Genomic DNA, 27,367 nt, shown 5'->3' on the forward strand with positions numbered 1-27,367 from the left:
TCCCTTCTGCTTTCCACCTCTAGTAGCCTTAGTTCTGTTCTCTCCTTTTGAAAGTTCAGTGACTTATTGTGATTGTGGTATCTTTCTTTTTTCTTCATTTGTTTATTATTTTTTAATTTATTTTTAAATTTATCATTATACAATATAGTTGATTTTTGTGGCCCTTTACCAATTCCTCCCTTTCCCAGCCCCATCAACATCATATTTGTTCTCTTAACAAGTTCAAGGAATTATTGTGATTGTTGTGTCTTTTCTTTTCCTATTTATTTGTTTATTTTTATTAGCTCCCACATTTAAGTAAGTATATATGGTATTTCTCTTTCTGTGCCTGGCTATTTCACTTAACATAATTTTCTCTAAGTTCATCCATGTTGCTGCAAATGGTAGTATTTCATTCTTTTTTTATAGTAGCGTGGTGTTCCATTGTGTAGATTTACCACATTTTCCTTATCCACTTGTCCAAAGATGGGCATTTAGGCTGGTTCCACCTCTTGGCTATCGTAAAAAGAGCGGCAATGAACATGGGAGTAAAGGTTTCCCTTCGACATGATGATTTCCATTCCTTTGGGTATATACCCAGCAGTGGGATAGCTGGGTCATATAGCAGTTCTATCTGTAGTTGTTTAAGGAACCTCAATACCATTTTCCATAATGGCTGCACTATTTTACAGTCCCACCAATAGTGTAGGAGGGTTCCTTTTTTCCACATCCTCACCAGCATTTGTTATTCTCAGTCTTTTGGATATTAACCAGCCTAACTGGAGTGAGATGATATCTCAGTGTGGTTTTGATTTGCATTTCCCAGATGCTGAGTGATGTTGAGCATTTTTTCATGTGTCTGTTGGCCATTTGTATGTCTTCCTTTGAGAAATGCCTGTTCAGCTCCTTTGCTCATTTTTTAATTGGGTTACTTGTTTTTTTGCTGTTAAGTTGTTTGAATTTCTCATATATTCTGAATATTAATCCTTTGGATGCATATTTTGCAAGTATTTTCTCCCATTCTGTTGGATGTCTTTTTGCTCTGTTAATTGTTTCTTTTGCTGTGCAGATGCTTTTTAGTTGGATATTATCCCATTTGTTTATTTTTCCTTTGGTTGCCTATGCTTTTGGGATCGTATTCATAAAGTCTGTGTGCAGTCTTACTTCCTAAAGTATTTTCCCTATGTTTTCTTTTAGGAGTTTTATAGTTTCAGGACATATATTTAATTCTTTAATCCATTTTGAGTTGATTTTGGTATATGGTGAGAGGTACAGGTCTAGTTTCATTCTTCTGCATGTGGATGTCCAATTTTCCCAGCACCATTTATGGAAGAGGCAGTCTCTTCCCCAGTTTGTGTTCTTGGTGCCTTTGTCAAAGATCAGATAACTATAGGTATATGGGATGATTTCTGGTTCTCTATTTTCTTCCATTGGTCTGTATGACTGTTTTTATGTCATTACCATGCTGTTTTGGTTACTATAGCTTTGTAGTATAGTTTGAAGTCAGGTAGTGTTATTTATTTATTTATTTTGCTCAGGATTGCTTTGGGTATTTGGGGTCTTTTTTTGTTCCATATGAATGTTAGGATTGTTTTTTCCATTTCTGTGAAGAGTCTCATTAATATTTTGATTGGGATTGTGTTGAATCTGTAGATCATTTTGGTTAATGTGGACATTTCCATAATGTTAATTCTTCCAATACAAGAGCACAGAATATATTTCCATCTTCGTGTGTCTTTAATTTTTCTCAACAGTGATTTGTTGTTCTGGTTGTAGAGATTTTTCATGTCCTTGGTTAATTTTATTCCTAGGTATTTAATTTTTTTGGTGACTATTGTAAATGGGCTAGCTTTCTTGATTTCTTTTTCTGCTAGTTCATTGTTTGAGTATAAAAATGCTACTGATTTTTGCGTGTTGATTTTGTATGCTGCAACTTTGCTGATATCATTTATCAACTTTAAGAGTTTTTTTGTCGAGTCTTTAGGTTGTTCTATATATATGTATATATAGGATCATGTCATCTGCAAACAGGGACAATTTGACATCATCTTTCCAATCTGGAGGCCCTTTATTTCTTTCTCTTCCCCGATTGCTCTGGCTAGTACTTCCAATACTATGTTGAATAGGAGTGGATAAATTCATGCCTGGGGTGGGGAACATGCCTCATAAGATAGTCTCTTCTATTTTTTGGATATTTTTTTTTTCTTTACAGTGAACTAAATTTCTCTTCTCCATTCCTCTGGCATTAAAAAAAAAAAAAAATTCTCTATGTTAAAAACATCTACCATTGCATTAGGGTTTTCCAGAGAGACAGCATCAACAGGATATGTTATAAATATATGAGAGGAAATTTATTAGGCAAATTAGCTTGTGCGATTATGAAGAGAAGTTCCACTATAGGCCATCTGCAAACTGGATGCCAGTAGCATGGCTCAGTCCAAGTCTGAAGGCTTCAGGACCAGGGAAGCTGATGGTGTTCTTGGTGTAAGTGCTGGAACCAAAAAGCTGAAGAGTCTCACACTCTGATGTCCATGGACAGGAGAGAAGAGTGTATCCCAGCTCCAGTGAATAAAAGGAGATTGCCTTTTTTCTCCATTTTTTTTGTTTTCTCCAGGCGCTTAGCAGATTGGATAGTTCCCACATATTGAGGGTGGATCTTTCCCACCCAGTCCCCTCAGTCTCTCATGCTAGTCTCTCTGGAAACATCCTTGTGGACACACCTAAAAAGATAGCTTTCTCAGCCTTCCTTACTTTAATCAAGTTGACACCTAGAATTAACCTTCACAGCCATCTTAAAAAAACTTATTATCTTTTTAATTGACACATAATAATTGTACATATTTGTGGGATACATGTGATATTTTGATACATGTATACATTGTATAATGTTCAAATCCGGGTAATTTGCATACTCATCACCTTAAACATTTTTCATTTTTTCATATTGGAAACATTCAAAATCCTCTCTTTTAGCTGTTTTAAGATATACAAAAAATTATTGTTACTTTGTGTTGTCACCCTACTGTGCCATAGAACACTAGAACTTATTCCTCCTATCTAGCTGTAATTTTGTATCTGTTACCAACCTCTCCCTGTCTGCACCTCTCCGCTACCCTTCTCAGCCTCTAGTATCCACTATTCTATTTTCTACTTCAATGACATCAACTTTTTTAGCTTCCACGTATGAGTGAGAACATGTGGTATTTGTCTGTCTGTGCCTGGCTTATTTTGCTTAACATAATGTCTTCCAGGCTCATTTGTGTTGCCATGTATGGCAGGATTATTCTTTTTTATGGCTGCATGGTATTTTATTGTGTCTCTGTGCCACATTTTCTTTATCCATTCATCTGTGATGGACACTTAGGTTGATTCCAATCTTGTTGTGAATAGTGCTGCAATAAACACAGGAGTGCAAATATATCCCCAGCATACTGGATTCCTTTCCTTAGGAGTATTGCTGGATTATGTGTTACCTCCACACTTAGTTTTTGTGAGGAACCTCCATACTGTTTTCCGTAATAGCTGTACTAATTTACATTCTCATCAACAGTGTATAAGAGTTCCCCTTTCTCTGCATACTTGACAGCATTTGTTTTTTGTCTTTTTGATAATACTGATTGTAACTGGGGTGTGATGATTGTAGTTTTGTGGTTTTGATTTGCATTTCCCTGATGATTAGTGATGTTGAACGTTTTCTTATATACTTGGCCATCTGCATGTTTTCTTTTGAGAAATGTCTATTCAAGTCATTTGTCCATGTTTAAATCAGATTATTATTATTTTTTCTGTTGTTTGAGTTCCTTATATATTATGGGTATTAATCCCTTGTTTGATTAATAGTTGCAAATATTTTCTCCCATTCTGCAGGTTGTCTCTTCACCCTGTTGATTGTTTCATTTGCTGTGTGGAAGCTTTTTAGTTTGCTGTAATCCCATTTGTCTATTTTTCCTTTTGTTGCCCATGCTTTTGAGGTCTTATCCATAAAACTTTGCCTAGATAAATGTCCTGAAGTATTTCCCCTATTTTTACTCTAGTTGTTTCATGGTTTGGGTCTGACATTTAAGTCTTTAATTCATTTTGGGTTGGTTTTTGTATATGGGGAGAGGTAGGAGTCTAGTTTCATTCTTCTGCATGTTGATATCCAGTTTTTCCAGCACCATTTATTGAAGAAACTCTCCTTTTTCCAGTGTATGTTCTTGGTGTCTTTCTGAAAAATTCATTGGCTGTAACAAAGTGGATTTGTTTCTGAGTTCTTTATTCTGTTCCATTGGATCAAGTGTTTTTATGCCAGTACCATGTGGTTTTGCTTACTATAGCTTTGTAGTATATTTTGAAGTCAGGAAGTGTGATGCCTCTGGCTTTGTTCTTTTTGCTCAGGATTGCTTTGGCTGTTCAGGGTCTTTCGTGGTTCAGTATGAATTTTAGAATTGTGTTTCTATTTCTGTGAAGAATGTCATTGATATTTTGACAGGGATTGCATTGTATCTGTAGATCACTTTGAGAAGTATGGTCATTTTAACAGTATTAATTCTTTCAATCCATGAACATGGGATGTCTTTTTAGTTTTCTTTTTGTGTGTTTCAATTTCTTTTGTCAGTGTTTTTAGTTTTCCTTGCAGAGATCTTTCACCTCCTTGGTTAAATTTATTCCTAGGTGTTTTATTTATTTGTTTATTTTGTAGTTATTGTAAATGGGATTGGTTTCTTGATTTCGTTTTTAGCTAGTTCATTGTTGGTGTATAGAAATACTACTGGTTTTTGCATGTTGAATTTTGTATTTTGCAACTTTACTGAACTTATTTCTAAGAGTTTTTTGATGGAGTCTAGGTTTTTCTGTATATGAGATCATGTTGTCTGCTAATAGGTACAATTTGACTTTGTCTTTTCCAATTTGGATGCCCTTTATTCCTTTCTCTTGCCTAATTGCTCTGGCTAAGACCTCCAGTATTATGGTCAATGAGAGTGGTGAGAATGGGCATCCATTACTTGTTCTAATTCACAGTGTCCAGTATGATGTTAGCTGTGGGTTTGTCATCTATGGCTTTTATTGTGTTGAGGAATGTTCCTTCTATACCTAATTTGTTGAGTTTTTGTCATGAAGGGATGTTGAATTTTATCAAATGCTTTTTATATGTCTCTTGAGATGATTACATGATTTTTGTCCTTTATTCTGTTAATGTGATGTATCACATTTATTGACTTGTGTGTGTTGAACCATCCTTGCATCTCTGGGATAAATACCATTTGATCATGCTGTATAATCTTTTTAATGTGCTGTTGGATTGGTTTGCTAGTATTTTGTTGAGAATTTTTGCATCTTTTTCACCAGGGATATAGGCCTGTAGTTTTCTTTTTTTGTTGTGTCTTTGTCTGATTTTGGTATCAGGGTAGTGCTGGCTTTGTAAAATGAGTTTAGAAGAATTCCCTTGTCTTTAATTTTCTGAAATAGTTTGAAAAGAATTGGTATTAGTTTTTCTTTAAAATTTTGGTAGAATTCAGCAGTGAAGCCATCCAGTCCCAGGCAACATCTATCCTCTTAATCCTTGCAATACTATTCTCAGTTGTTCTCTTCTGGATGTCTGATTTAATTATCAATTAACTCTTAAAAATAGTACATAGATTTATTTATTTATTTATTTTGGTTTTGTTTTTGTGGCTGGCAGGTTCAGGGATCAAACCCTGGACTTTGGTGTTATCAGCACCATGCTCTAACCAACTCAGCTCACTGGCCAGTCCAGTATATAGATTTAAAATAGCCTAGTACAGAGTCATTATCTCATGTTTTTAGGATATTTTTGTTAATGCAGGTCCAAGATGATATTAGCTCTTTTTCTCAACCATAGCATATTTCAACTTATTTTAACTTTTATTGTGAACCATAGCAAATTTTTACTTAATCATTTATTGGTAATTTTAATACTATTTATTAATTCCACAGTTATTAATTATTTCTAGGCTATTTTAGATACTATATATATATATATATATCTCTTTTTGTGACCGGTAAGGGGATCACAACCCTTGGCTTGGTGTCGCCTGCACCACGCTCAGCCAGTGAGCGCACTGGCCATTCCTATATAGGATCTGAGCCTGCGGCGGGAGCGCTGCTGTGCTCCCAAGTGCCACACTCTCCCGAGTGCGCCATGGGGCTGGCCCGATACAATATTTTTAAGTCAATTTTTTTTCTTGTACGATGGATTTTTTTCCTCCTCAAATCTGTTCAATTTGATTTTCGTCCATTTTACTATGAAAAGATTTTTCATTTCTTTTCTGATTGGATGGCTAGAAGTATACTTCTGTAATACTTAAAATTTTGCATCTTTTCTTAAAGTTACCCAATCAAATTTTAGTTTTCTACTCTGGTATATATTTTTCTAATATATGCTGTTCTTTTCTTCTTTTTAGATTAAACATAATTTTTAAATACCTACCATGTGCCAGGTACCTATGTAATTCTACTTGATTTTTACAACAATTTAGAAAGTAGATATAAATAGCCCCATTTTATAGGTAAGGAATCTGTGGCTCAGAACAAAAGGCACTTTTCAAAGTCATTTGGCCAGTAAGTGGTAGAGTCAGGATATGACTGGGCCGACCGCGTGGCGCACTTGGGAGAGTGCAGCGCTGGGAGCGCAGTGGCGCTCCCGCCCCGCAGGTTCGGATCCTACATAGGGATGGCCGGTGCGCTCACTGGCTGAGCACGGTGTGGGCGACACCAAGCCAAGGGTTGCGATCTCCTTACCGGTCACAAAAAGGACAAAAAAAAAAAAAGGATATGACTGTAGGTACTGTTTGCCTGTAAAAACTGTGTTCTTTTCTCTGTACCACAGAAATAGTATCTTCTGCTGTAATTTAGAGTTAGCTCCCAGCTCACCAAATTTTACTGATATCCATGAGATTATTTTTACTTGCCTATACTTGAGATTTACTTTTGCTTTAGGTGAAGTGATAAAGTACTTTGGAGCTTGCCTTAATCAAGACCCTAAAGGTGCTTGTCAGTACTGTCCAGTATTTTCCTGGCAATTTTAGGCTCCTCTGTTACTAAAGTTTTTCTTTTGTTAACCTCTTTTATGATAGCCAGTTTTGCATTTTGTGGAAAATTTTCTTCTTTCGCTTCAAATTAAAGCTAGATGCCTTTCCGTTCAGCCTGACCACATTCTTCTTTGTCTTCATGAGATGGGCTCTGTTCCTTGGTAGCGATTTATCATTCTAAGTCATGGTTCAGAAAATAAATTCTGTCATTCAGTACTATTGATTGAGAGCAATTTACCTCATATGCTCTCCTTTTCAAACTGGTCTTCAGCTGGGTGAAGAGAAGAAAAACGTAACCTGCCTTCTTAGCTTCCACATTAAGTAAGGAGAAATAGGCTGTTCGTGGCTTTTCATGATATCTGATCATGATCTGGTAGACTTTCTTGATACTTGATTTATTTAACAAAAATTTCAGGTCCTGTCGTGTCAAGCTCTGTGCTGGGCACTAGTGATATATTGGTAAATAACACATATAGTCTCTGTTATCATGGATGCAGATAAATAAAAGATAATCATTTAATGTGATATATACTTTGATAGGGAAGTTCAGAGAGGCATGAGCCCATGAGAACATCTTATCCAACCTTGGCTAAAGAGATTTGAGGTAATCATGTGATATAGTCCTGAATATACCCTGAAAATATATCCCTTTTCACATACCATGGTGAAACTGGTTCAAGAGAGTTCTGTCAGAGCTAAAAGTGCCCCCTTCATCCTCTTTCCTCCTCTGAAGCAGAAACAGAATCCTGTGGTTTTGCTCCTATTGGTGCAGTACATATTGAGGTCTTAGAAAAAGCCTTACTGAGCTTTACCATCCTAAGAAAATATGCTTGTCCACGTATCCCTCAACCAGTCTGTTTCTCATTTTCAAAATTTTGTCTTCAGCTGTTTTCTCCTGTGTCTGATAGTAGGACAAATCAAATTTATTATGTTGCTTCCATAACCTCTAGAAAGGGATTAATTGTGCCACAGCCAATCTTTCTCCTGGGGTTTTTCCCTTAATCTTAACCTGTTATAGAGTTTAAAATATTGATGTATATCAAAGTACTTTGACCGATCTGTAGGAAAAAAAAAATATATATATATATTTTTTGTATTTTAATCTTCACACCTTGGGAAATATGCAATATGGATGGAAACATCACAGTCAGAAAAACTATGGGGGAAGACCTTTTAGGTTCCTTAGTGGAAACTGACGCTACTTTTTGGTTAAATGGCAAGCAACTTCTGGGACTCATGTATTGTGTCAGACTTTAAGGTATTATATATAGTTCTGAGCTTTAGAGTAGATCCAGGGCTACTCAATCTATATACACGAATTATTTAAGGGAAAACTTAAGTTTCATTAATTTTCTGTGTCCCTTTTGTCAGTTTAATAAAATACTGGCAGATATAGCTTCATCCATACTGACAGGGGCAAACTGTTTTTAAAATGTCTCTAATTTTACTTATAAACAAACAGAAAACATCCAAGTTTGGTGCGGCTTTTTTTAAATTGGCCATACATTTGTAAGACATTTTATGTCTATTAGTTTTTCACTTTGTTATGCTTAAGCCAGTCATCTTTGGTTGGTTGAAAACTGACCATTTTAGTTTAAATATTTTTCCCCTGAAACATGAGATTAAAAAAACCCCAAAACTCCAAAATAAAGCATTAACATATTAACATATTTGGCCTAAAAAGACTTCATATATAAAAATGTGGAAAAGTAAAATCTTGAGATTAATATGGACATTAGTGATTGGTGCAAGTTAGGAGTCAGATATTTGGGCTCCCTTGGTGCTGGTTACCTGAGACAAACCATTTTATTACCTCTTTAGCTGACAAAGGAGACAGGGTTAAACAAACTGGTCACTTAGACAGTCATGATATTTATCATCTAAGTTCAGCTATTTGGGATAAGATTTTGTAGCCTATGAATTGCTAATATGGGGTGGTGGAGAGTTGTCAATGTTAACTAGCATTTATTTTAACAGCTACTGAAAGCGCAGAAGAAGGCCCAGAGAAGGGAGCATATGGTAAAACTTGAGGCTGAGAAGAAAAAGCTTCGTACTATACTTCAAGTTCAGTATGTATTACAGAACTTGACACAGGAACACGTACAAAAAGACTTCAAAGGGGGCTTGAATGGTGCGGTGTATTTGCCTTCAAAAGAACTTGACTACCTCATTAAATTTTCAAAACTGACCTGCCCTGAAAGAAATGAAAGTCTGAGGTAAGCTAATGAAAAGATTTTCCTGAAATAGAACACATGACACTTTAGCTTTTTAGTTATATATATCTACTATATAGAAATTAAAAAAAATTAATTTGATTTAATATGGGAAACCTTGGCTGGTCCAGACTCTGACAGGGTTGGTAGATTGTCTAAAATGAAAGTGAATTTGAACGGTCTTATTAACATGCTCCTTTATTGTGACACTGATTTTAAAAATAATGTCTGATCATCAGGTTTTAACTCTATACAAGTATTAACCATACTACTAATTGTATATATTCCTAAAACTTTTTTTGTAATTTTCCCAGCACTTTTGCCTTCTTACTTCTGCTGTACTTAAGAAGTGGTAAATAAGATTTAACTTTGCCAGTATCATTAAGTTTTCAAAGTGAGGAGCATTATTTGTTGTTTGTATTATGCTGTGAATAAATACTGAGAAACAGATTTGATAATTTAAAATATAAGACTAGCAAATTGGGGCTACACAATTTTTTCCCCTACAGTTATTCATTTATTGTTTTTGTTTTGATGGAGTAAATCAGCTAAGGAACAGATTTCTATGCTTTTGCTTTGTTAGATACAGGTTGTTCTGACTTCGTGTCTGTTAGCATGCTAAAATAGCATCAGATTTCAACTGTTTTTAGAAATCAGCCTCTTGTTAGGAAAAAACCTAATAAAACTCTTAATTATACCTATACGAAGGTGCTTCAAAAATTCATGGAAAGATTTGTATTCTCTTTTAATTCTATTTTTCCATGAATTTTTTGAAGTACCCTTGTATACTGCCATATATCTTTTTATTCCTGTGTTGATATTCAACTCCATCATTATTACCTATCTGGTTGCTTCCTTCTACTTCACTTTGGTGATGTCAGGGAGTATAGTATAATATGTGAAATGTAAGCAAAACATAATTAGCAAAATAAACTTCTCTCTTTAAAGTCAAATGCTACTCTTAAAATTTTCATTCCACTTCTTTTTCATCTGGACATATATAGTACCCCCACACCCCCTTATCTGCAGGGTATACATTACAAGACCCCCAGTGGATGCCTGAAACCTTAGATAGTACCCAAACCCTATGTATATACTGTTTTTTCCTATACATACATACCTATGATAAAGATTAATTTATAAATTAGGGACAGTAAAAGATTAACAACAACAATAAGAAAATAGAACAATTATAACAGTATACTGTAATAAAAGTTATATGAACATGGTCTCTTTCTCTCAAAATACTATTATATTTTTGGACCAAAGTTGACCACAGGAAACTGAACCTGAAGAAAGTGAAACTGCAGATAAGGGGGGCACTGCTGTACTTGATTACTAATGATACTGCACTGGCAGCTTTAAACTCATCTTTGGTGTATTCCTTAATAGTTGTATTTGGTAAAACTTTAGATGTTTTAAGGAAAAATTGTTACATTTGAAATCCATAAACGGGCATTTAGTTACCTTGAAAAATTTTAATTTTTTATTTCCAAAGAGTAAAAAGACAAAACTAACATTTGAATGTCTTGACTATTAATGGATTATATTGCATAAATTGTACTGCTCCACATGTATATATATGTACTTCTAAAGCCACTTTGTTCTGCTGCTGCTTTTCCTTGTCAGTGTTGAAGACCAGATGGAGCAATCATCCTTGTACTTTTGGGACCTTTTGGAAGGTAGTGAGAAAGCAGTAGTAGGAACGACATGTGAGTCTTCTCTACTCTGGACTTATGCAGTAAATACTAAACTTTATGTCTGGAAGTTTAGTATGATATTGAGGGTCTAAACTGTGTCAGTCCATCAGAACTTACATGTCTGACAATACTATATTCATTGAGAGAATGAGTCCTCTTTTTTTAGTTCTGTTAAAAGGAGCTATTGTATAGTCATAGTCACTAAAACAGAACTTAGGGAGGGTTCTGAAGTGACAAGTCAAATATGATTTGAGAACAGAGCTAAAAACTAGTAGTGCTGGCTTCAAAACTAGCTTGATCATTTTGGAGTTCTCTATTCAGATGGTAGCACCTGTGCTATTTAAGGATCTTAAATCCACACATTAGGCTTATCAGCCTAAGAAAATATGAATGATTTGGCTACATAGTCTATTGGAATGATCTGGAGAGAGAAAGAGAGAGAGAGAGAGAGAGAGAGAGAGAGAGAGAGTCCTTTTGGCTTCCTAAATAGCCTTTGGCCAAATGACCAAGTACAAATAGCTGGACTTTGTGTACTAGCTTAGGATAATGAAAACTCACTAGTAGCTAATAAACACTTTTGTTTCTAGTGATTGCTTCCTTTGTAAAAAAAAATGTCCATGTATATATAACTATCTCAAAATTTCTAAGTTTGTTTAAATCACAATTAAAAATTTATTTCTTGGTTAGGATGCTAAATGATACTAAAATTGTTTGGAAAATATTTTGGCAGTTTCTTATAAAGTTAAGCATACACTTACTGTATGATGAAGCATTTACACTTCTAGTACCCAAAAGAAATAAAACATGTGTTTATATAAATACTTGTACGTGAATGTTCATACCAGCTTTATTCATAATAGTCCCAAACTGGACACAGCCCAGATGCACATCAACTGATAAATCAATAAACAAAACATGGTATATCCATGCAGTGGAATTTACTCAACAATAAAGAAAGCATTGAACTATTGATACATACAACAACGTAGATGAATCTCAAAACAATTATGCTGAATGAAAGAAGCCAGACAAGAAAATGAGTACATATTGTATGATTTTATTTAGATGAAATTCTAGAAAAGACGTAAGTAGAACGATAGTAGGTTACTGGTTGCCAGCAGTCCAGAGGATCAGAGGAGGGGATTGATCGCAGAAGGGTCATGAAGTAACTTTTTAGGTTGATAAAAATGCTCTATGTTATGGTGCTGGTGGTGGTAACACAACTATAAATCTGTTAAAACTGTATACTTAAAATAGGGAAATCTTGTTATTTATAAATTATACCTGAAAGCTGTTTAAAAAAAATTTTTGACTGGCCAGTTAGCTCAGTTGGTTTGAGCTTGGTGTTGTAAAACCAAGGTCGTGGGTTCAGATACCAGCACTGGTCAGCCAACCAAAAAAACCTCCAAAAAACAAACAAACAAAAAAAAACAAAAGAAAATCTTATGTCACAGTACTCCTACAAAAGGAAGAATAGACCCAAATCAAGTATGGAAACTCTCCTTAGTTTGGGAATTATGTCTTCAGTGGATATTTAAAATGAAATGACTTTAGACCTATTTGTAGTGTAGCAGCTTTAAAATCATTTAAAGATTTTTCTTGGTCATCAAATGGTCAGGTACTAGGAGTGACATATAGCATACTCAAGAGTAAAATCTTAATCATAGAATTTTGTAGTTTAAAAATACTTTAGAGATTTTCCAAAATAGAGTTTTCTAATGTTTATGTTCAGGGAACTGTCTTATGTTTCTCTAAAGCCTTAATTACTTGGAAAAGATAGAGTAGTTGCTAGTTGTGATGTCTTGGGGGCAGGTGGGAAAAATGACTTGTCTCTCAGCTCAGGGAATAGATGTGTGCTTTTGTGAACATCTTAGAGTCTTTGATTAGTGTCTCTGATTTTTAGTCATTTGTCAAATGGTGGAAGTGGAGGCCCAGAGAAACTTAAGTGACTTGCTGAACTTTGAGATTCTGATTATTAAAATCTGTATTGATTCAGCATAAAATAAAGATGGACTGCATATTTACTTTTCATGGTACTGACCAGTTCTGAATCCCCTCAGTGTAAACTATTGTAATGACATACTTTAACTAGGATAAAATTAGGATTTCTATTCCCAATAATTTTTAATGAACTATTGGGTTATGAGATAACTAAGTCTTAATTATTCTTTCTTAGACAAACACATGAAAGATCTACTGTCTAAATTACTGAATTCAGGCTATTTTGAAAGTATTCCAGTTCCCAAAAATGCTAAGGAAAAAGAAGTATCATTGGAGGAGGAAATGCTAATACAATCAGAGAAGAAAAAACAATTATTGAAGACCGAATCTGTTAAAGAGTCAGGTTTGTGGTGATCTCTGAAATTTTTTATAGTATTTGCATTTTTTAACACCGCAAATGGGTCAAATCATTGTGTAGTGATCGCCTTATTTTGATGTGTTAGATTCTACATACATGGAAATCTTTACTTTCTGCAGGATAAGCCTAGATTTAGAAAATGTCTCTAGGCTTTATAGCCATGATTTAAGAGTGAACCTTAATAGAAATAACAGTTTATACTTTAGGTTATACTTTGTGCCAAGAGAGTACATTAGTTAAAATGAGGCATTTGTGGAATGAACCTTTCTGTTAAACTACTAGTAGGATAATTCCATTTAAAATTGTTGTTTAAAATGTAAGTTGTAATAGAATCAAATACTGTACTAGAATGAGAGTGTAAATAACCTAATATTAAAGTATTGATTCAGGGTTGGCTGGTTAGCTCAGTTGGTTAGAGCATGGTGTTATAACACCAAGGTCAAAGGTTTGGATCCCCATACTGGCCAACCAAGGACTGTCCCCCCCCCCCAAAAAAAACCCAACAACGACAACAACAAAAACCTCACACAAATAAAATAAAGTTGTGATTCAGGAAAAAAGTTGCCAAAATCAGTAAAAGATATATACTTTTCAAATTACCATTTTCTTAGAAGAAATATTTTGAGCAAATGATACTTTTTCTTTGATTTCTTTAAGTTGGATTTATTAAGGAAATATGTCTTCTAAGGAGGTTGTTCAGGCTGGTAGCCACTAGCAAGATTCAAGTCATTTCCCATGTTTACTTCCAATTAATTCTTAATACTAAGTCTGGTGCTTCAGTATCTTTACTCCCTTACCTCCCTACTGACATTAAACTGGCTTGTGAGAAGTCTTTAAGGGCTCTCTTTAAAGCTGAGATGACTAATTTTTATCCCTTGGGACCTGAGCTAAAATTCCAACTGGAAAAAAACTGTGCTTTTGTGGGGTAAGAGAGATAGTCTTATTTTCAGTTAGAAATCAGTTTTTAACTGAAACTTAACTTTAGTAAGGTTTCTTATGTAAGGAGGGCCACTAGCTTCAACTAGCCTCAGACCTCAAGCTTTTGACCAACAAGCAGTAGTTAGAATTACTCCTGCCTTCAATAAGCTTAATTGTTCTATCCTTTTTCTTCTGAGTCTTCTGAAATACTCCTATGCTGCTGGAATGAATTATAGTTGTAATCAGTTTAAAAACATATAATTTACCTAATATTAATATTCCTTTTATCTTCCCAGAGGCACTTCTGGAACTTGCGCAGCCAGAGATACAGCCACAAGAGGTAAGATACTGAAAGGTAATTCGCTGATGTTGGTTTTTCAGATTTTTGTTTAGTATTGTCGTTAGGAGATGAGGCTCAGGAGCCAGAATGGCTGAGATTGAATCCTGGCTCTGCAGCTTACTAACTTAGTGACTTTGGGCAAGATATTTAGTTCAGCCTTGTCTGTTGCCCCATATGTAAAGTGGGAATAATGATAATGCCTACCTCATGAGGTTATTGTGTCATGTGATTGAAGAAGTTAACCTAAATTCTAAATTACTCAGAATTTGGCCTGGAACACAATAACTGCTCAAGTGTTAGCTGTTGTTATTTTTGGCTCTTGTGTTAGAATTTAAAAGATGTACAGGATTTAGCTTTAAAATTCACTCACATTGGTAGCAAAAGGAGGGTGTTTGTTCTTTTTCTGAAGTGACATCGAAATTCATGGAAGCTAAAAAGAATGGAAGGAGCAAAAACACAGTATATTTGATATACAAGGGTACTTCAAAAATTCATGAAAAGATTTTTATTATCTTTCAATTCTATTTTTCCACGAAGTTTTTGAAGTAACCTTATTAAGAGACATAAAGAAAAGGCCGGTAATTCAGGAAACATAAAGCCTAAGATTAAATAGTATAACTTTGTGTAATTGAACTATCCTCTGCCTTAACTTTTAAGGGAATAAAGTGGGTAGAAGAGTCCTAAAGTGGGCAAAGGCAGCATAGCCTTGGTAAAAGAGCCTGTATCAAGCAAACGTGGCACCACAATGTGCAATTCTTGCCAGTCTTAAGTTTAGTCAAGTAGAAATTGCTACTTTTGAAGAATCAAAGTTTGTACTTCTGTTAATCGAAAGAAAAGGGTTGGACAAAGAAGTAGGACAGTCTTTTCAAGTAGGATAAAGACAGAAGTTTCTTGTTAGCACAATGGCTCAGATCAATGGACATAGGAATATTAATAGAGTTGAATGTTCCCTTTAAGGTCTTCTGAGAATTTTGTGATTTATGCACATTATTTCTCTGGTCTAGTTTCTTAACAGACGTTATATGACAGAAGTAGATTATTCAAGCAAACAAGACGAAGAGCAATCTTGGGGAGTAGATTATGCTAAGAAACCAAATCTCCCCAAATGTTGGGATATGCTTACTGAACCAGATGGTCAGGAGAAGAAACAGGAATCCTTCAAGTCCTGGGAGTCTCCTGTTAAACACCAGGAGGTATCAAAGCCTGCAGTTTCCTTAGAACAGAGGAAACAAATTCCAAAACTCAGGTCTACTCTGCCAGAAGAGCAGAAGAAGCAGGAGGTCTCCAAACTCAAGCTAACTCCTAGCCAGTGGAAGCAAGAAACTCCTAAATCCAAAGCAGGATACATTCAAGAGGAACAGAAAAAACAAGAAACACCAAAGCCTTGGCCAGTTCAGCTGCAGAAAGAACAGGATCCAAAGAAGCAAACTCCAAAGTCTTGGACACCTTCTATGCAGAGTGAACAAAATATCACCAAGTCATGGAACAGTCCCATGTGTGAAGAACAGGACTCAGAACAGCCAGAGACTCCAAAATCCTGGGAAAACAATGTTGAGAGTAAAAAACACTGTTTAACACCACAATCACAGATGTCTACAAAGTCCTGGGGAGGTGCTACAACAAGCCTCATACCAAATGACCAGCTCCTGCCCAGGAAGTTTAATACAGAACCCAAAGATGTGAGTTTATTTGTATCAGTCTGCTTCTGTCAATGTAGCTATAAATAAGGAGTTGTAATAATGATAACTTTTTAATTCTCTTTAAAATGACAACAACAGCAAAACCCATGTTAAATTAACACATTTCATTCAACTCTTTAATGTGTAGATTTATTGTTTGCCCTAGGAAATTGGAAGTTAACCTAGTCTGTTGTTGAGTCTAACCTGAGATGAAATGTGCACAATTATAAAATGTTAAGTTTTAATGCTAAAATTTTAATAACATAATGACATCAAAATGATGGATGGTTCAGACAAGGTCGTAATGTGAACAAGTGAATAATGTAAATGCTTGTCACAGGATGGGTGATGTGTTATATTTCACTTGGTGTCTTCTGCCTGTCACATGATTGACTTTTTTGGACAGAATTTATATTTTTCTATAGTCTCTTCTTTTTGACTCATTACTAGTCACTCAGATTAGTCTGTACTCTTATGAAGAAGGTACAGGGTGATTGCAGATATTTTAGTAGTTGGGGAAGGATTTGAATTCATTCTGTATTTCCATTTCAAAATGAGAATTTTACAGAGATAGGAAACTGTAGGCATTAAATATTTTGTAGTTAGGTTTTGGAGTATGAGATTTAGTTCAAAAGTAAGGTTTCAATCTGTTAATGACAACCTATTTCAGGAAGATAAGGCTTATACCTTGGATACAATCCTGTTAGTGTTACCTTTTATTAAATTATAAATTACTTAACTACCACTCTTCATAATGCAAATGTATCAACTTGTTTGCTAAGAAATGTGTTCTCCGTCTCTATGTAGCAGTAGTCTTCCATGCACTTCTGTGCCATTTTAGCCAAAGGCTTTCCAATCAATCTTTGGTCCTCTTAACAGTGTGAAAACATTTTGCTAGGGGAAAGCAAAGCATTGCATTTTATAAATAAATTACTCCTAGCTCAGTTCTACCTTATGGGAAGAGAATTTTAGAGTTATCTTCTTTTGTTCTTCTTTCTCCCTGTATCCTTCAAGTGCTAGTTAATATTTATTTTAGCTTCTTCCTGACCCTACAGATCAGTAGCCTTACTTCATTAACCAGATATCACACAACAGTAGTTGTAATATGATAACTATTTGGACTAAGTTTGTAATATCTCAATAAAAGTGTTTAAAACAACTTGGTTTAAAATTCCACTAGGGATAGCAATGCCGAACCTTTACCATACCAGAATATTGATATCATGCTATTTGCTAAATAGGATTTAAAATCAGGGATACTTAGTAGGAAAGGTCAAAACTCATATTTAATTTGTTTTTATGACACAGCATTATGTTGAAGTTGTAGGATTTTTCAGTAACTGAGAAGACACTTCTATGTATAATACAATATTTGTCTCCCTCTTTCTTGCAATCTCAACTGTCTAGAACATGACTAAGTACAGTCAAGGGCAAAATAGAATTCCAAGTCAAAAGACTAGATAAAGCTAGAAGACCCCCTTATGTATTTACTTAGGGTTTACTATCTCTTATCTAGTACTTTGACAAGCTTAACTGTGTGACTTCTCAGTGAATTAGAAGGTGGAGAAGAGGAGCGTGTAGAGACAGGCATACTGACTGCTGTTGGAATAACTGTAAAATTGTTCTAATTCAGGATGTGTAGCAATTTTAAGCAATTTAACCTGAGGGCTAACCACCTTATAAATTATAAACATCAATAGCCCCCAAGAGTGTAATTACTTTATAACAAAATGTAATAGTGTATTTCCTCAATTTTAGGATATGTATATGTACATATATGTATTTACATCCTAATATTTCTGAAATCAGATACATCTTAAAAATGGGATGTATATTTAATGCAGTAGTAGTAATTTTTGCCCTGGAAAAAAATCATTGTCTCATAGTCAGTGGCATCTTATAGAGGACATATGGTAACTGATATCTGTAGTGGAAGCACTCTTAATGAGGAGATTCTGTTATTCTGGGTCTTCCTTTTAAAAATAGAATGCTTTATGTTTTAGACAGATTTCCATTAAAGTTGTTCTGAAGGGGGAAGAACTGTTTAAAATTTGCATAAATTATTTAGAAAATGTGTTTATGTGGAAATTCTTTACTTGAGATAAATCTGATAAATGAGCATTGCTGTTTGTTTTGCTTTCCTTAAGATGTGGTGATAAACTAAGTTTCCTGGATTAGGATATTGAATTTGAATTTCACTTTTATACATTATGGGTTTATCTTGTAGGTGCCTAAGCCTATGCATCAGCCTGTAGGTTCTTCCTCTACCCTTTCAAAGGATCCAGTATCGAAGAAAGAAAAACTGCAGGACTTGATGACCCAGATTCAAGGAACTTGTAACTTTATGCAAGTATGAGTCATTTAAAAAAAAAATCTTAAATGATGTACATGGGGCTACTAACTTCTGATCTGACGCTTTACTGTGAAATTGTTGTTAAGAGGATAGATTCTGTTGTCCAAAATGAGTGCAAATCCTGGCTGCGCTGCCTCCTAGCTCTGAAGGTTTAGGCAAATTACTTGATTCTGTCTCAGTTTCTTTTTTTGAAAAATGAGGATAATAATTCCTACTTCCTAAGTTTGTTGTGAATAAAAAATGAATTAAACATGTAAAAAGCTTTAAATACTGAAGAATTGTTAGTGATAATACATCATTGTTAATTTCCAACCAGAATGTGTTAATATATTCTATGCTTGGTATTCTGTTTGGTACCATTGTGTGTAAAAAATTATAAGACATTCATTGCCTTCGCCACTTGTAGAAGATTGTCAACTTGTGTTAAATTAATAGTTAAATGATAACTTTTGTGATACAGTGTTTAATTAAATTGTGTGATAGAGACTCTTACAGAATTTCAGAATAGTATGATATTTCTGATGGCTGAAGTAGTCAAATAAGTTACTTTTGTTTAGTAAAAAGGTTTTGAACTTTGGATTTACGCTTGGGTTTAAATTCCAGTTCTACCACCTACCATGTATATAACCTATAGCAAGTTATGTATTGTCCAACTCTCTACTTATTTGCAAAATGAAGGAATTGCCTGCTCCTTCTGTGTGTAGCTTAAGTATGCAAAATGTTGGAAACTTTTCTGAGAGAACCAAGATAGGCAGATAGGAGAGAATGGTTTCTCATCATGAAAGTGTGTAATAGCATGAGCTAGTAAGTGGTTGAGATAAAATAGAAACTCATTGGTTGGGTAAAATAAAGTTGAAGGTTCCGACTAGATTGCATAAGTGCTTATGTTTAAGACCTGAGGTTGGGAGTTTCATTTCCAACTTAGGCCTTGGGATAATTATTGTAGCTTTAACACTTGACACAACATTAAAGTCTGGCAGTTACTTTAGATTTTATTTTTAACTCTATTTCTTCTATAAAGACTAAATTTTTAACAGTTTGAGATAGTTATTAGCTAGATAACTATAGCTTTAGCAGGATAACTACAGTTAAGAAACTATGAGCAACATCATGAATAATTTGATAGTAATGGCTTTTAAGTAATCTTTGTTCCTACTCATTATTTAAAATCTTGTCTTTAGGAGTCTGTTCTGGATTTTGACAAACCTTCAAGTGCAATTCCATCCTCACAGCCGCCTTCAGCTGCTCCAAGTAGCCCAGTAGGTATGTAATCATTCTAAAGACTTGGGAAAAACAGCTTTAGATCTAACAGTTGTTCTTTCTTTTTTTTTTTTTTTTTGGAATTAAAAAAAATTTTATAGCAGTTTTAGTTTCACAGAGAAATTGAGCAGAAAGTAGATAGTTCCCATGCCCTTCTCCCACCCACATATACAGTTTCTCCTGTTATTGACATGTTACGGTAGTGTGGTACATTTGTTAAAATTGTGAATCAATATTGATTATTATTATTAACTTAATTTCATATTAGGGCTACCTCTTTGTATTGTACAGTCCTATGGGTTTTGCCTAATGTGTAATGTCATGTACTAACCATTACAGTATCACGCAGAATAGTTTGCTGCCCTAAAAATCCTCTGTGCTCCACCTATTCATCCCTCCCTCCCTTATCCACTGAAATCTGACAACCTTTTTTTTTTTCTTCATTATCTTAAGCATTTATCATTTCTTTAAAAATATGGAAGTCTTCATGAATTTGCATATCATCCTTATGCAGGGTCCATGCCAATCCTCTCTGTATTCCAATTTTTAGTGTATGTGCTGCTAAAGCAAAAGCTAACAATTGTTTCTTTTACAAATGATTTTACTCTAGATATCTTAAGAGTTAAAGTAACTATGTCTGTGTGTTAATTCTAGGGGTATCCATCTGTTATCAGAGTTATATGTGGGTAAATTTCCATTAGGACATTAGTGTACTTAACCAGCCCGTTTGCATTCTTTGGAGAAAGTCTCCACTTGGGTGAATAGAAATGCCTAGTAGCTGTTGTTGCAGTTTTTTATGTTCTTGGAGTGAGTTTTGACTAGAACTTACTTGACACCTTTGGATTCTAACTCTAGCGCTGTCTTTTGGATCCTAACTATGAGTGAGATTACCTTAGTGATGTGTAGAACAGTTATTAACATATAAATAATGATGGAGTGTAGATTTGAATCTGGTCTGATACTTCAAAGATTGGGCTTTTTGCTTCACACTAGTTTCTCTCAGGCAAGGAGTGAAAAAACCCACTGGTCCAGCTGTAATGAGCAGTATACACCAGCTGGAAGATTGGTGCAGTAATTCTTGGGTTGAGTAAGGAGAATAAATAGAGAGTAATTAACAAAAGTGATGGACATTAACAAGAAAGAAAATTAAGTAATTGAAAACATATTAGTATACATAGAGAGAGAGAGGAAAAAAACTTAGACAGTTGACCCAGCTAAGACTTACTTTGAAATTTGTGAAACTTGAGTATATCAGTTATTTACTATTCTTCATAGCTCAGGTTTCATCTTCCAGATTAGTATTACCAGTTATTTTTAAAAGTCATAATTTTTTTCTTTTGGGAGCCTTGAAATGATGCATCTGCCCATTTAACCTGTGTATCACAGATGGACCTAGTATTTCCTATGCTTCTACAATCTTCTCTGACTCTTTTTAAAGCTCTAATAGTGCACTGTGGACCTGACACCTAGTCCTTCAAGCTAATGCTTTTTTTGTAAAGCGTAAACTTTAGTTACCTCTCAGTTGATATGCATAAACTCTCCCTGCCCCCAATAATTTACTGTTTACTTCACTCTCTGCAGCACCTACAGAACAAAATCTGTCCAGTCAAAGTGATTTTCTTCAAGAGCCGTTACAGGTAACTTCTCCAAATTAATCTTTCATTTATTCTTCTTTACTATTCAGGGAAGAACATCTTGCTTTGGAGAAGAGTAATCAGACCTCATTCTAATGTACCTAACTAAATTATTAAAAATGTCCTAAGGATATCTAATTTTTTAGATTAAGTACAGCTGGTCCTGAAAAGATTCCCTGATGGCTATGCTGAAAATGTCTATTATACTAGAGGAGGTTAACTGACTTTAGTAAGGGAAGACCAGGCCTGAAGAATTCAGAGGTATCTTGTCTGAGAATATTACTTTGCTATTGAGCTATATAAGTCACTTAGTATTTACTATCAGCATAGTAAAGGGTCTGAAGAAACTAATTTTGTTTAACCTATGGTTAGCCAGTCCCCTCCCACCCCCAACATAATAATTAACATTCTGAGAAACTAATTTTCACAGAATACAGATACAAAGGACCAGATCATTGAGCTATCTAAACTCCACATTGCATTTCCATCAATAGTAAGCCCAAGGTTCACTTGTTTTCTGGTATACCTTAAAAGAAAATTTCTCAGTGTCCATCTGAAGACCTTACAGCAATTTTCTTGGCAGTAGCTGCTTTGGCAGTAAGAGAAATATTTTGACCAGTAGGTTCAACAGTTGTAACCTTGCCTTCTAAAAACTTCTGAGTAAATACCATTTATTTACAGTGGTTTATATATAGTTTGATGAGGTGTGGCTCAATTTTCAAACTGTATTTGTTGAGCAGTTTATATCAGTGGAATTTTGCCTTACCTTCCTCCGTTCTACTCACCGCTTTAACAAAAGCAGTTCTGTTTTTCTGTTTTATCTGTTCTAGCTGTTAGGGTTCTACATAAGGCTTTCAGTTGACAAGTTAAATTGTTTTGAGAAGCCACTGGTTTAGCGTAGTGGTTCTCAGGTGCAGTCTTGTGGGATGGCTGTGTCAGAATCCCCTGGTCACTTTAATAAAATATATTTTAAGGTATCACCTTAGACCTATTGGAGCAGAATTTCCAGGGGTGTTATCTAGGCATCTATATTTTTAATAAACTTTCTGAGTGAATCTGCATATCTGTTTTTTGAACCACTGGTCTTTAGTATATGTGCTGCCGAAGCGAGCACGAACCACTAGTCTTTAACATAATGTTTAATCACCAGTACTGAAACTGCCTTCAGCTTGTCTACTTAAAGAGCATCATTTGGAAGCAAGAACTGTTGTAACTTCTAAATAAATGCTAATGTAAAGAATGTGTCTTTATCTTTTTTGTTAAATGAACCTTTTGACTAAAATTTAAGTCTTTTAAAGCTTAACTATCTAGTGGCCTACACTGCCTTAACTCAGCATCTGTGAATCTTCCCTTAGCAATAGAGTTAGTTATGTCCCCACAATGACCAGTCCCACTTTTTTTGGGGCAGTTGTCTCATTTTAATGAGAGCCAGAAAAAAGGCCTGGTTTTAGAAACACAATAATCTCATAATAGTTCTAATATTTTGGTCAGATCTAAATTATGCCTCTTTATTTAGGTATATAAAATGTTCCAAAGGATTTAAAAAAACTTTTTCCCTAGAGATCTTTTAAAAACTTGATTCATACTCTCCTTGAGAAGCAGCATATCATTATAGCCCCTTCTAGAAGGTCCCTGAACACAACTTCTTGGATGTTTGGTTACTCTCATTAGTTTCTAATTCACCTATTTTACTACTTGAGAACCACATAGAAGCATTTAGGTAAAAGGAGAGGATTCACTGACACTTTAGACCTTGCTATTAGTAGATTTTTATGGGTGTGTCTCTTTATAGTCTAATATCCATTGTGGCATAGAATTCTTTCCTAGGCACTCTTTTATGTTTCATTAAAAAAATTTTTTTTGTTAATTTGGTAGTTGGGTCAGGAAATTAAATGGTGTGATTATTTTATTGAAGCAGGTAATTGTGAAGCTAGATTTTTTTTTTTTAGTAAGTACATTCTAAGATGTTGTTAGCGGGGAGAGGGGAAGGGGATTGGGGCTGGCCCACAGCTGGCCTGGTTATGGGCAGGGGTGGGCAGGGGTGAGGCCCCTGGACTCCTGTCTTAGGACCCTAGCCACTCTTTTAGTTTTTTATTGGTTACAGTTGTCGTGGCTTTAGTTCCTTCTATGCTTTTTATGTAGTATTAGCTTTAACTTTTCATTAGAATTTTGGTGTCATTTTGATTTATGTAGAGCTTTTCCTTCCTATTTATACTTCTACCTACCTCTTTAAGACACTGAAAGCACTTACTGTAAAAGTTTAGTTATTATGATCTCTGGCAGACTTGCACCCACAATGTTAAATGTGGTCTGAACTCATCTTCAGTGAATGCTGTTAAGTGTCAGATTGAAAATCTGGCCCCAGGTTTCCAGGACCAAGAATCTTGATAAGGTGTGGATTAGATGTGTAGTTTTGGTGACCAGGCCTGGAAAGGTGGTGTAGAAGGCTGCTTGGGTTTGAATCTCAGCTCTGCCACTTAATTTTAGTGTGATCTTGGGGACATTCATTAACCTTTCTTTGCCTTTGCCTGATTGTCAATAAAAGGAGATAGTAGTATCTACTTCACAGGATTATTGTTAGGCTTAACAATATCAATATGTGTAAAGTGTTTGTTTAGAATAGTACCTGGCACTAGTAAGACTTAACATATTAGGAAGCTCAGAGCCCGAGAAATATAAAGTGAACAAAATGTGCCTTTTACAATATTTTATATCTTCCTGTGTCTAGGCTGCTTCTTCTCCAGTTACTTGTAGCTCAAATGCTTGCTTGGTTTCTACTGATCAGGCTTCTTCGGGATCTGAAACAGAGTTTATGACCTCAGAGACTCCTGAGGTAATAAAAGACCAATTGTCTTCATTTCTTTTCTGTCTTAAAGAATAGTAGAACCAGCTTATCTTATGACTTTACAAGCATGATCAGTTGAATGATGTAACATTTATGCTTTACTAATGTATTGCTTTCTATAGATGTTATGGTCCTGGAACTTATACAGGTAACTTTATTGTGGCTTTGCCATATAAGTAAATATAAGTAGTGCATATAAGTAAATTTAAATTACATTATTTAATGCAATAAGTAGGTCAATTTTTAATAAGAAAGTGAAAAGTTTTAGGTAGGATTAGGTCAAGTTTCTCACTATATTTAAACAGAAGGAATCCTTAGAAAAATATTTTATTCATGTAACTGAAGACTATTTATAGTGTTAATATTATCACTGACCTGAGTTGGAATGAGTTACGGTCTGTTTTTGTCTAATTTTGTCAAGAGAATTTTGACAGTATTATGTTTGTGCTAAGTTATAGTTTTTACTAAATTTGAGTAAATCCTTGAGATACACATAGGATAGGATGAGTTTTGGGGGGTAATTTAGCAACTATTGGGTTTTATTTTTGGTGGTAACTCTTATGCAAGAATATGTAGTCAGAAGGGCTGGCCGGTTAGCTCGTTGGTTAGAGCATGGTTTTGTAACACCAGGGTCAAGGATTCAGGCCCCAGTACTGACCAGCTGCCAAAAACAAAAACAGAAACAAAAACGCAAGAATATGTATTCATTATAAAATATAAGAAAATGTAAATGATAGTTTTTATGGCGCTTACTTGGTCTAAATTGAAATTACTTGGCTCCTCATTTTAAGAAGAGGAAGAAGTGATTGTTATGAAGTGACTCACAGCTGTCTGCTTTATAATCTCATTGGGATTGGTTTTTAGTATCTTTTTAAGCCTTTGAATTTATATTCTGTTATGTCAGGAGCTTGCTTATCCCCTTAGATAAGGATTGTTTAAATTCGATCAGGGTTGATTTTCTTTTTCAGACAGCTGAATTAAAATAGAGAAAAATTAACTCTTACTAAGCAACTAACCCAAGGTTTTTCTTAAGTCCAATTCTGTGATAAGTTTGGAATAATATTAGCTGGAAAATACCATTTTGGGGTTTAAAAAGGACTAGGTGCTCATAAAAAGTCCAGCCCCTCATCTGTTAGACTGATTATTAGTAAGACTTTCACTTAGTCAGCAAGCTGTGCAAAACAAATACTAGTGTGCACCCTCAGCAATTGAGATTTGAAATTGTAAGCAAAAGCTATTCTTTTGCATTCCTGTGTCCAAATGTCATCCTAAAGAACTTGCTGACTTATGCCAGTTTGGGGTTTAGTGTAAGTTAACTGCTTGTTATATGGCAGGTGACTGGCTGATGCTGCATTTCTCCTCCCCAGGCAGCAGTTCCCCCAAGCAAGCAACTGTCTTCACTAGCTTCTCCAAATCCTCCCATGTCAAAGGGCTCTGAACAGGGCTTCCAGTCACCTCCAGCAAGTAGTAATTCAGTAACCATTAACACAGCACCCTTTCAAGCCATGCAGACAGTGAGTATGAAACATGAATGATGATTGCAGTTCATTATTCCTGTTAAAAGCTATTGTTTTTCATACATCTATTATTGAGTACTATGTTAACAAATTTGCCTTTTATGTTACTCCTATTTGGGCTGGCAGAATTTACATTTGTGCAGTGGAAATACTTTTTGTGGCAGAAGAGTATTAAATCCAAAGTCTCTAGAATTTTGAATGAGTTTTTATTGGAGTATTGTTTGCTCACTGAAAGTTAGTAGTAGGCAAAGCTGAAGACCCATATTAAACCAACAAAATATGTGAATGAGAAATGTAGTTTTCTAGCAACAGCTTAATAATACTAACCATTGCTAATACCACACTATTGTTCCATAACACCAGTAACCTGAAATACAGGACATACCTGGGTGTTCTGTCATTGGTGAAACTTTTATTTGATTTCATTCTGATCTCATGCTGGTTCTTGGAGATTTGTTCAGGTTTGTTTGGTGTTTTAAATTATGTATTCCTCTACAAATTGTAGTTTAAAACTTTTTTAAGGTAATATTATAGCTAGATTTGTATATTTATTCTCTAAACACAGACTAATATAAAGCAGTTCTTCAGAAAACAAAAGCAAACCTTAGTGAGCCAATAATTACCTTTCCTGATAGTGCTTAATGTCCCATCAAGACATTGGAGTGATGGTAGTGGGGTAGGGCTAGTCAGCAGCAATGTAAAGCAGGCACATAACAATGGAAAGCTATGCAGGGAGATAGCTGATGAATTTAGACATCTGAGTTCATTCACTTTATCACCTTGTGCTTGGTCAGTTAGAACAAAGTTTCCTTGCTTTCACTATTTACCTGTCAGTTCATCCTGCACAGTATTGCCATGTTGATTTTACTTTTTTCTTTTGCCTAATTAAAAGTGAACAGTGGTTCATTGCAGAATGAAATCGAGTCCTTTGCCTGACACTCAATACCTTTTGAAGTCTGGTATAACCTGCCAGACTAGTCCCTTGAGCCATCATGTACATTCTTGTTACAATACCTTTTTGCTCATGCCAGTTTGTCTTCTCTGTTTGAATCCTATCCAGTTCAGATTGGTTCTCATTCATTTATTTATTAAACACATTATTATGAAGCCAGGCACTGTTTTTAATCAGTGGGGTTGTAGCAGTGAAAAAAAAGAAAAGTCTTTATGCTCAAGAAACTTACATTTTATTATGGAGATACAAGTGCCAGAGAGGAAAATATTCATTTATCAGGTGGTATGTACTATAAGAAAAAATTGAGCAGAATAAAGAAGCTAGAGAGTAGTAGAAGTGCTATTTTATAAAGCATGGCCAGGGTTTGGATAGGTCATTGCCTGCCACATACTAAAAATTCAGTAAATGGTAAATTATTTCATTCATCTTTAGTTTTTGAAAAAGGGCCCTCTTCCCCTAAATAGCTTTCATTCTTAGTAAATGTTACTGTGATAGCATAATAGCAGGAAGATTAACTTTTGCTCTTGGGTATAAATTCAACAGGAATCACACAGAAGTTTTATTTGTTTTTTACTGTGGTAAAATAT

At 35.0% G+C, this 27,367-nt stretch overlaps 1 protein-coding gene and 1 pseudogene across 14 annotated transcripts in view; one reads left to right on the forward strand and one right to left on the reverse strand.

The window, feature by feature from the left end:
• CAPRIN2 (caprin family member 2) overlaps positions 1-27,367 on the forward strand; it is a 50,741-nt gene that overhangs the window by 14,204 nt on the left and 9,170 nt on the right. For 8 of the 14 annotated variants that reach the window (XM_063074712.1, XM_063074714.1, XM_063074720.1 and 5 more), the window contains 10 exons: positions 8,988-9,226; positions 10,853-10,935; positions 13,100-13,267; positions 14,497-14,540; positions 15,545-16,219; positions 18,447-18,569; positions 19,754-19,835; positions 21,414-21,469; positions 24,195-24,299; positions 25,679-25,825. In XM_063074712.1, coding sequence (XP_062930782.1) covers positions 8,988-9,226; positions 10,853-10,935; positions 13,100-13,267; positions 14,497-14,540; positions 15,545-16,219; positions 18,447-18,569; positions 19,754-19,835; positions 21,414-21,469; positions 24,195-24,299; positions 25,679-25,825 — 1,722 coding nt within the window. Of the gene's footprint in view, positions 1-8,987; positions 9,227-10,852; positions 10,936-13,099; positions 13,268-14,496; positions 14,541-15,544; positions 16,220-18,446; positions 18,570-19,753; positions 19,836-21,413; positions 21,470-24,194; positions 24,300-25,678; positions 25,826-27,367 lie in introns of those variants that run through there. The other 6 variants (XM_063074710.1, XM_063074711.1, XM_063074717.1 and 3 more) reach the window with 3 other exon arrangements.
• On the reverse strand, positions 20,302-20,402 carry LOC134361383 (U6 spliceosomal RNA; annotated as a pseudogene).

This window comes from Cynocephalus volans, chromosome 12, assembly GCF_027409185.1.
Source record: "Cynocephalus volans isolate mCynVol1 chromosome 12, mCynVol1.pri, whole genome shotgun sequence".
Classification (NCBI taxonomy): domain Eukaryota; kingdom Metazoa; phylum Chordata; class Mammalia; order Dermoptera; family Cynocephalidae; genus Cynocephalus; species Cynocephalus volans.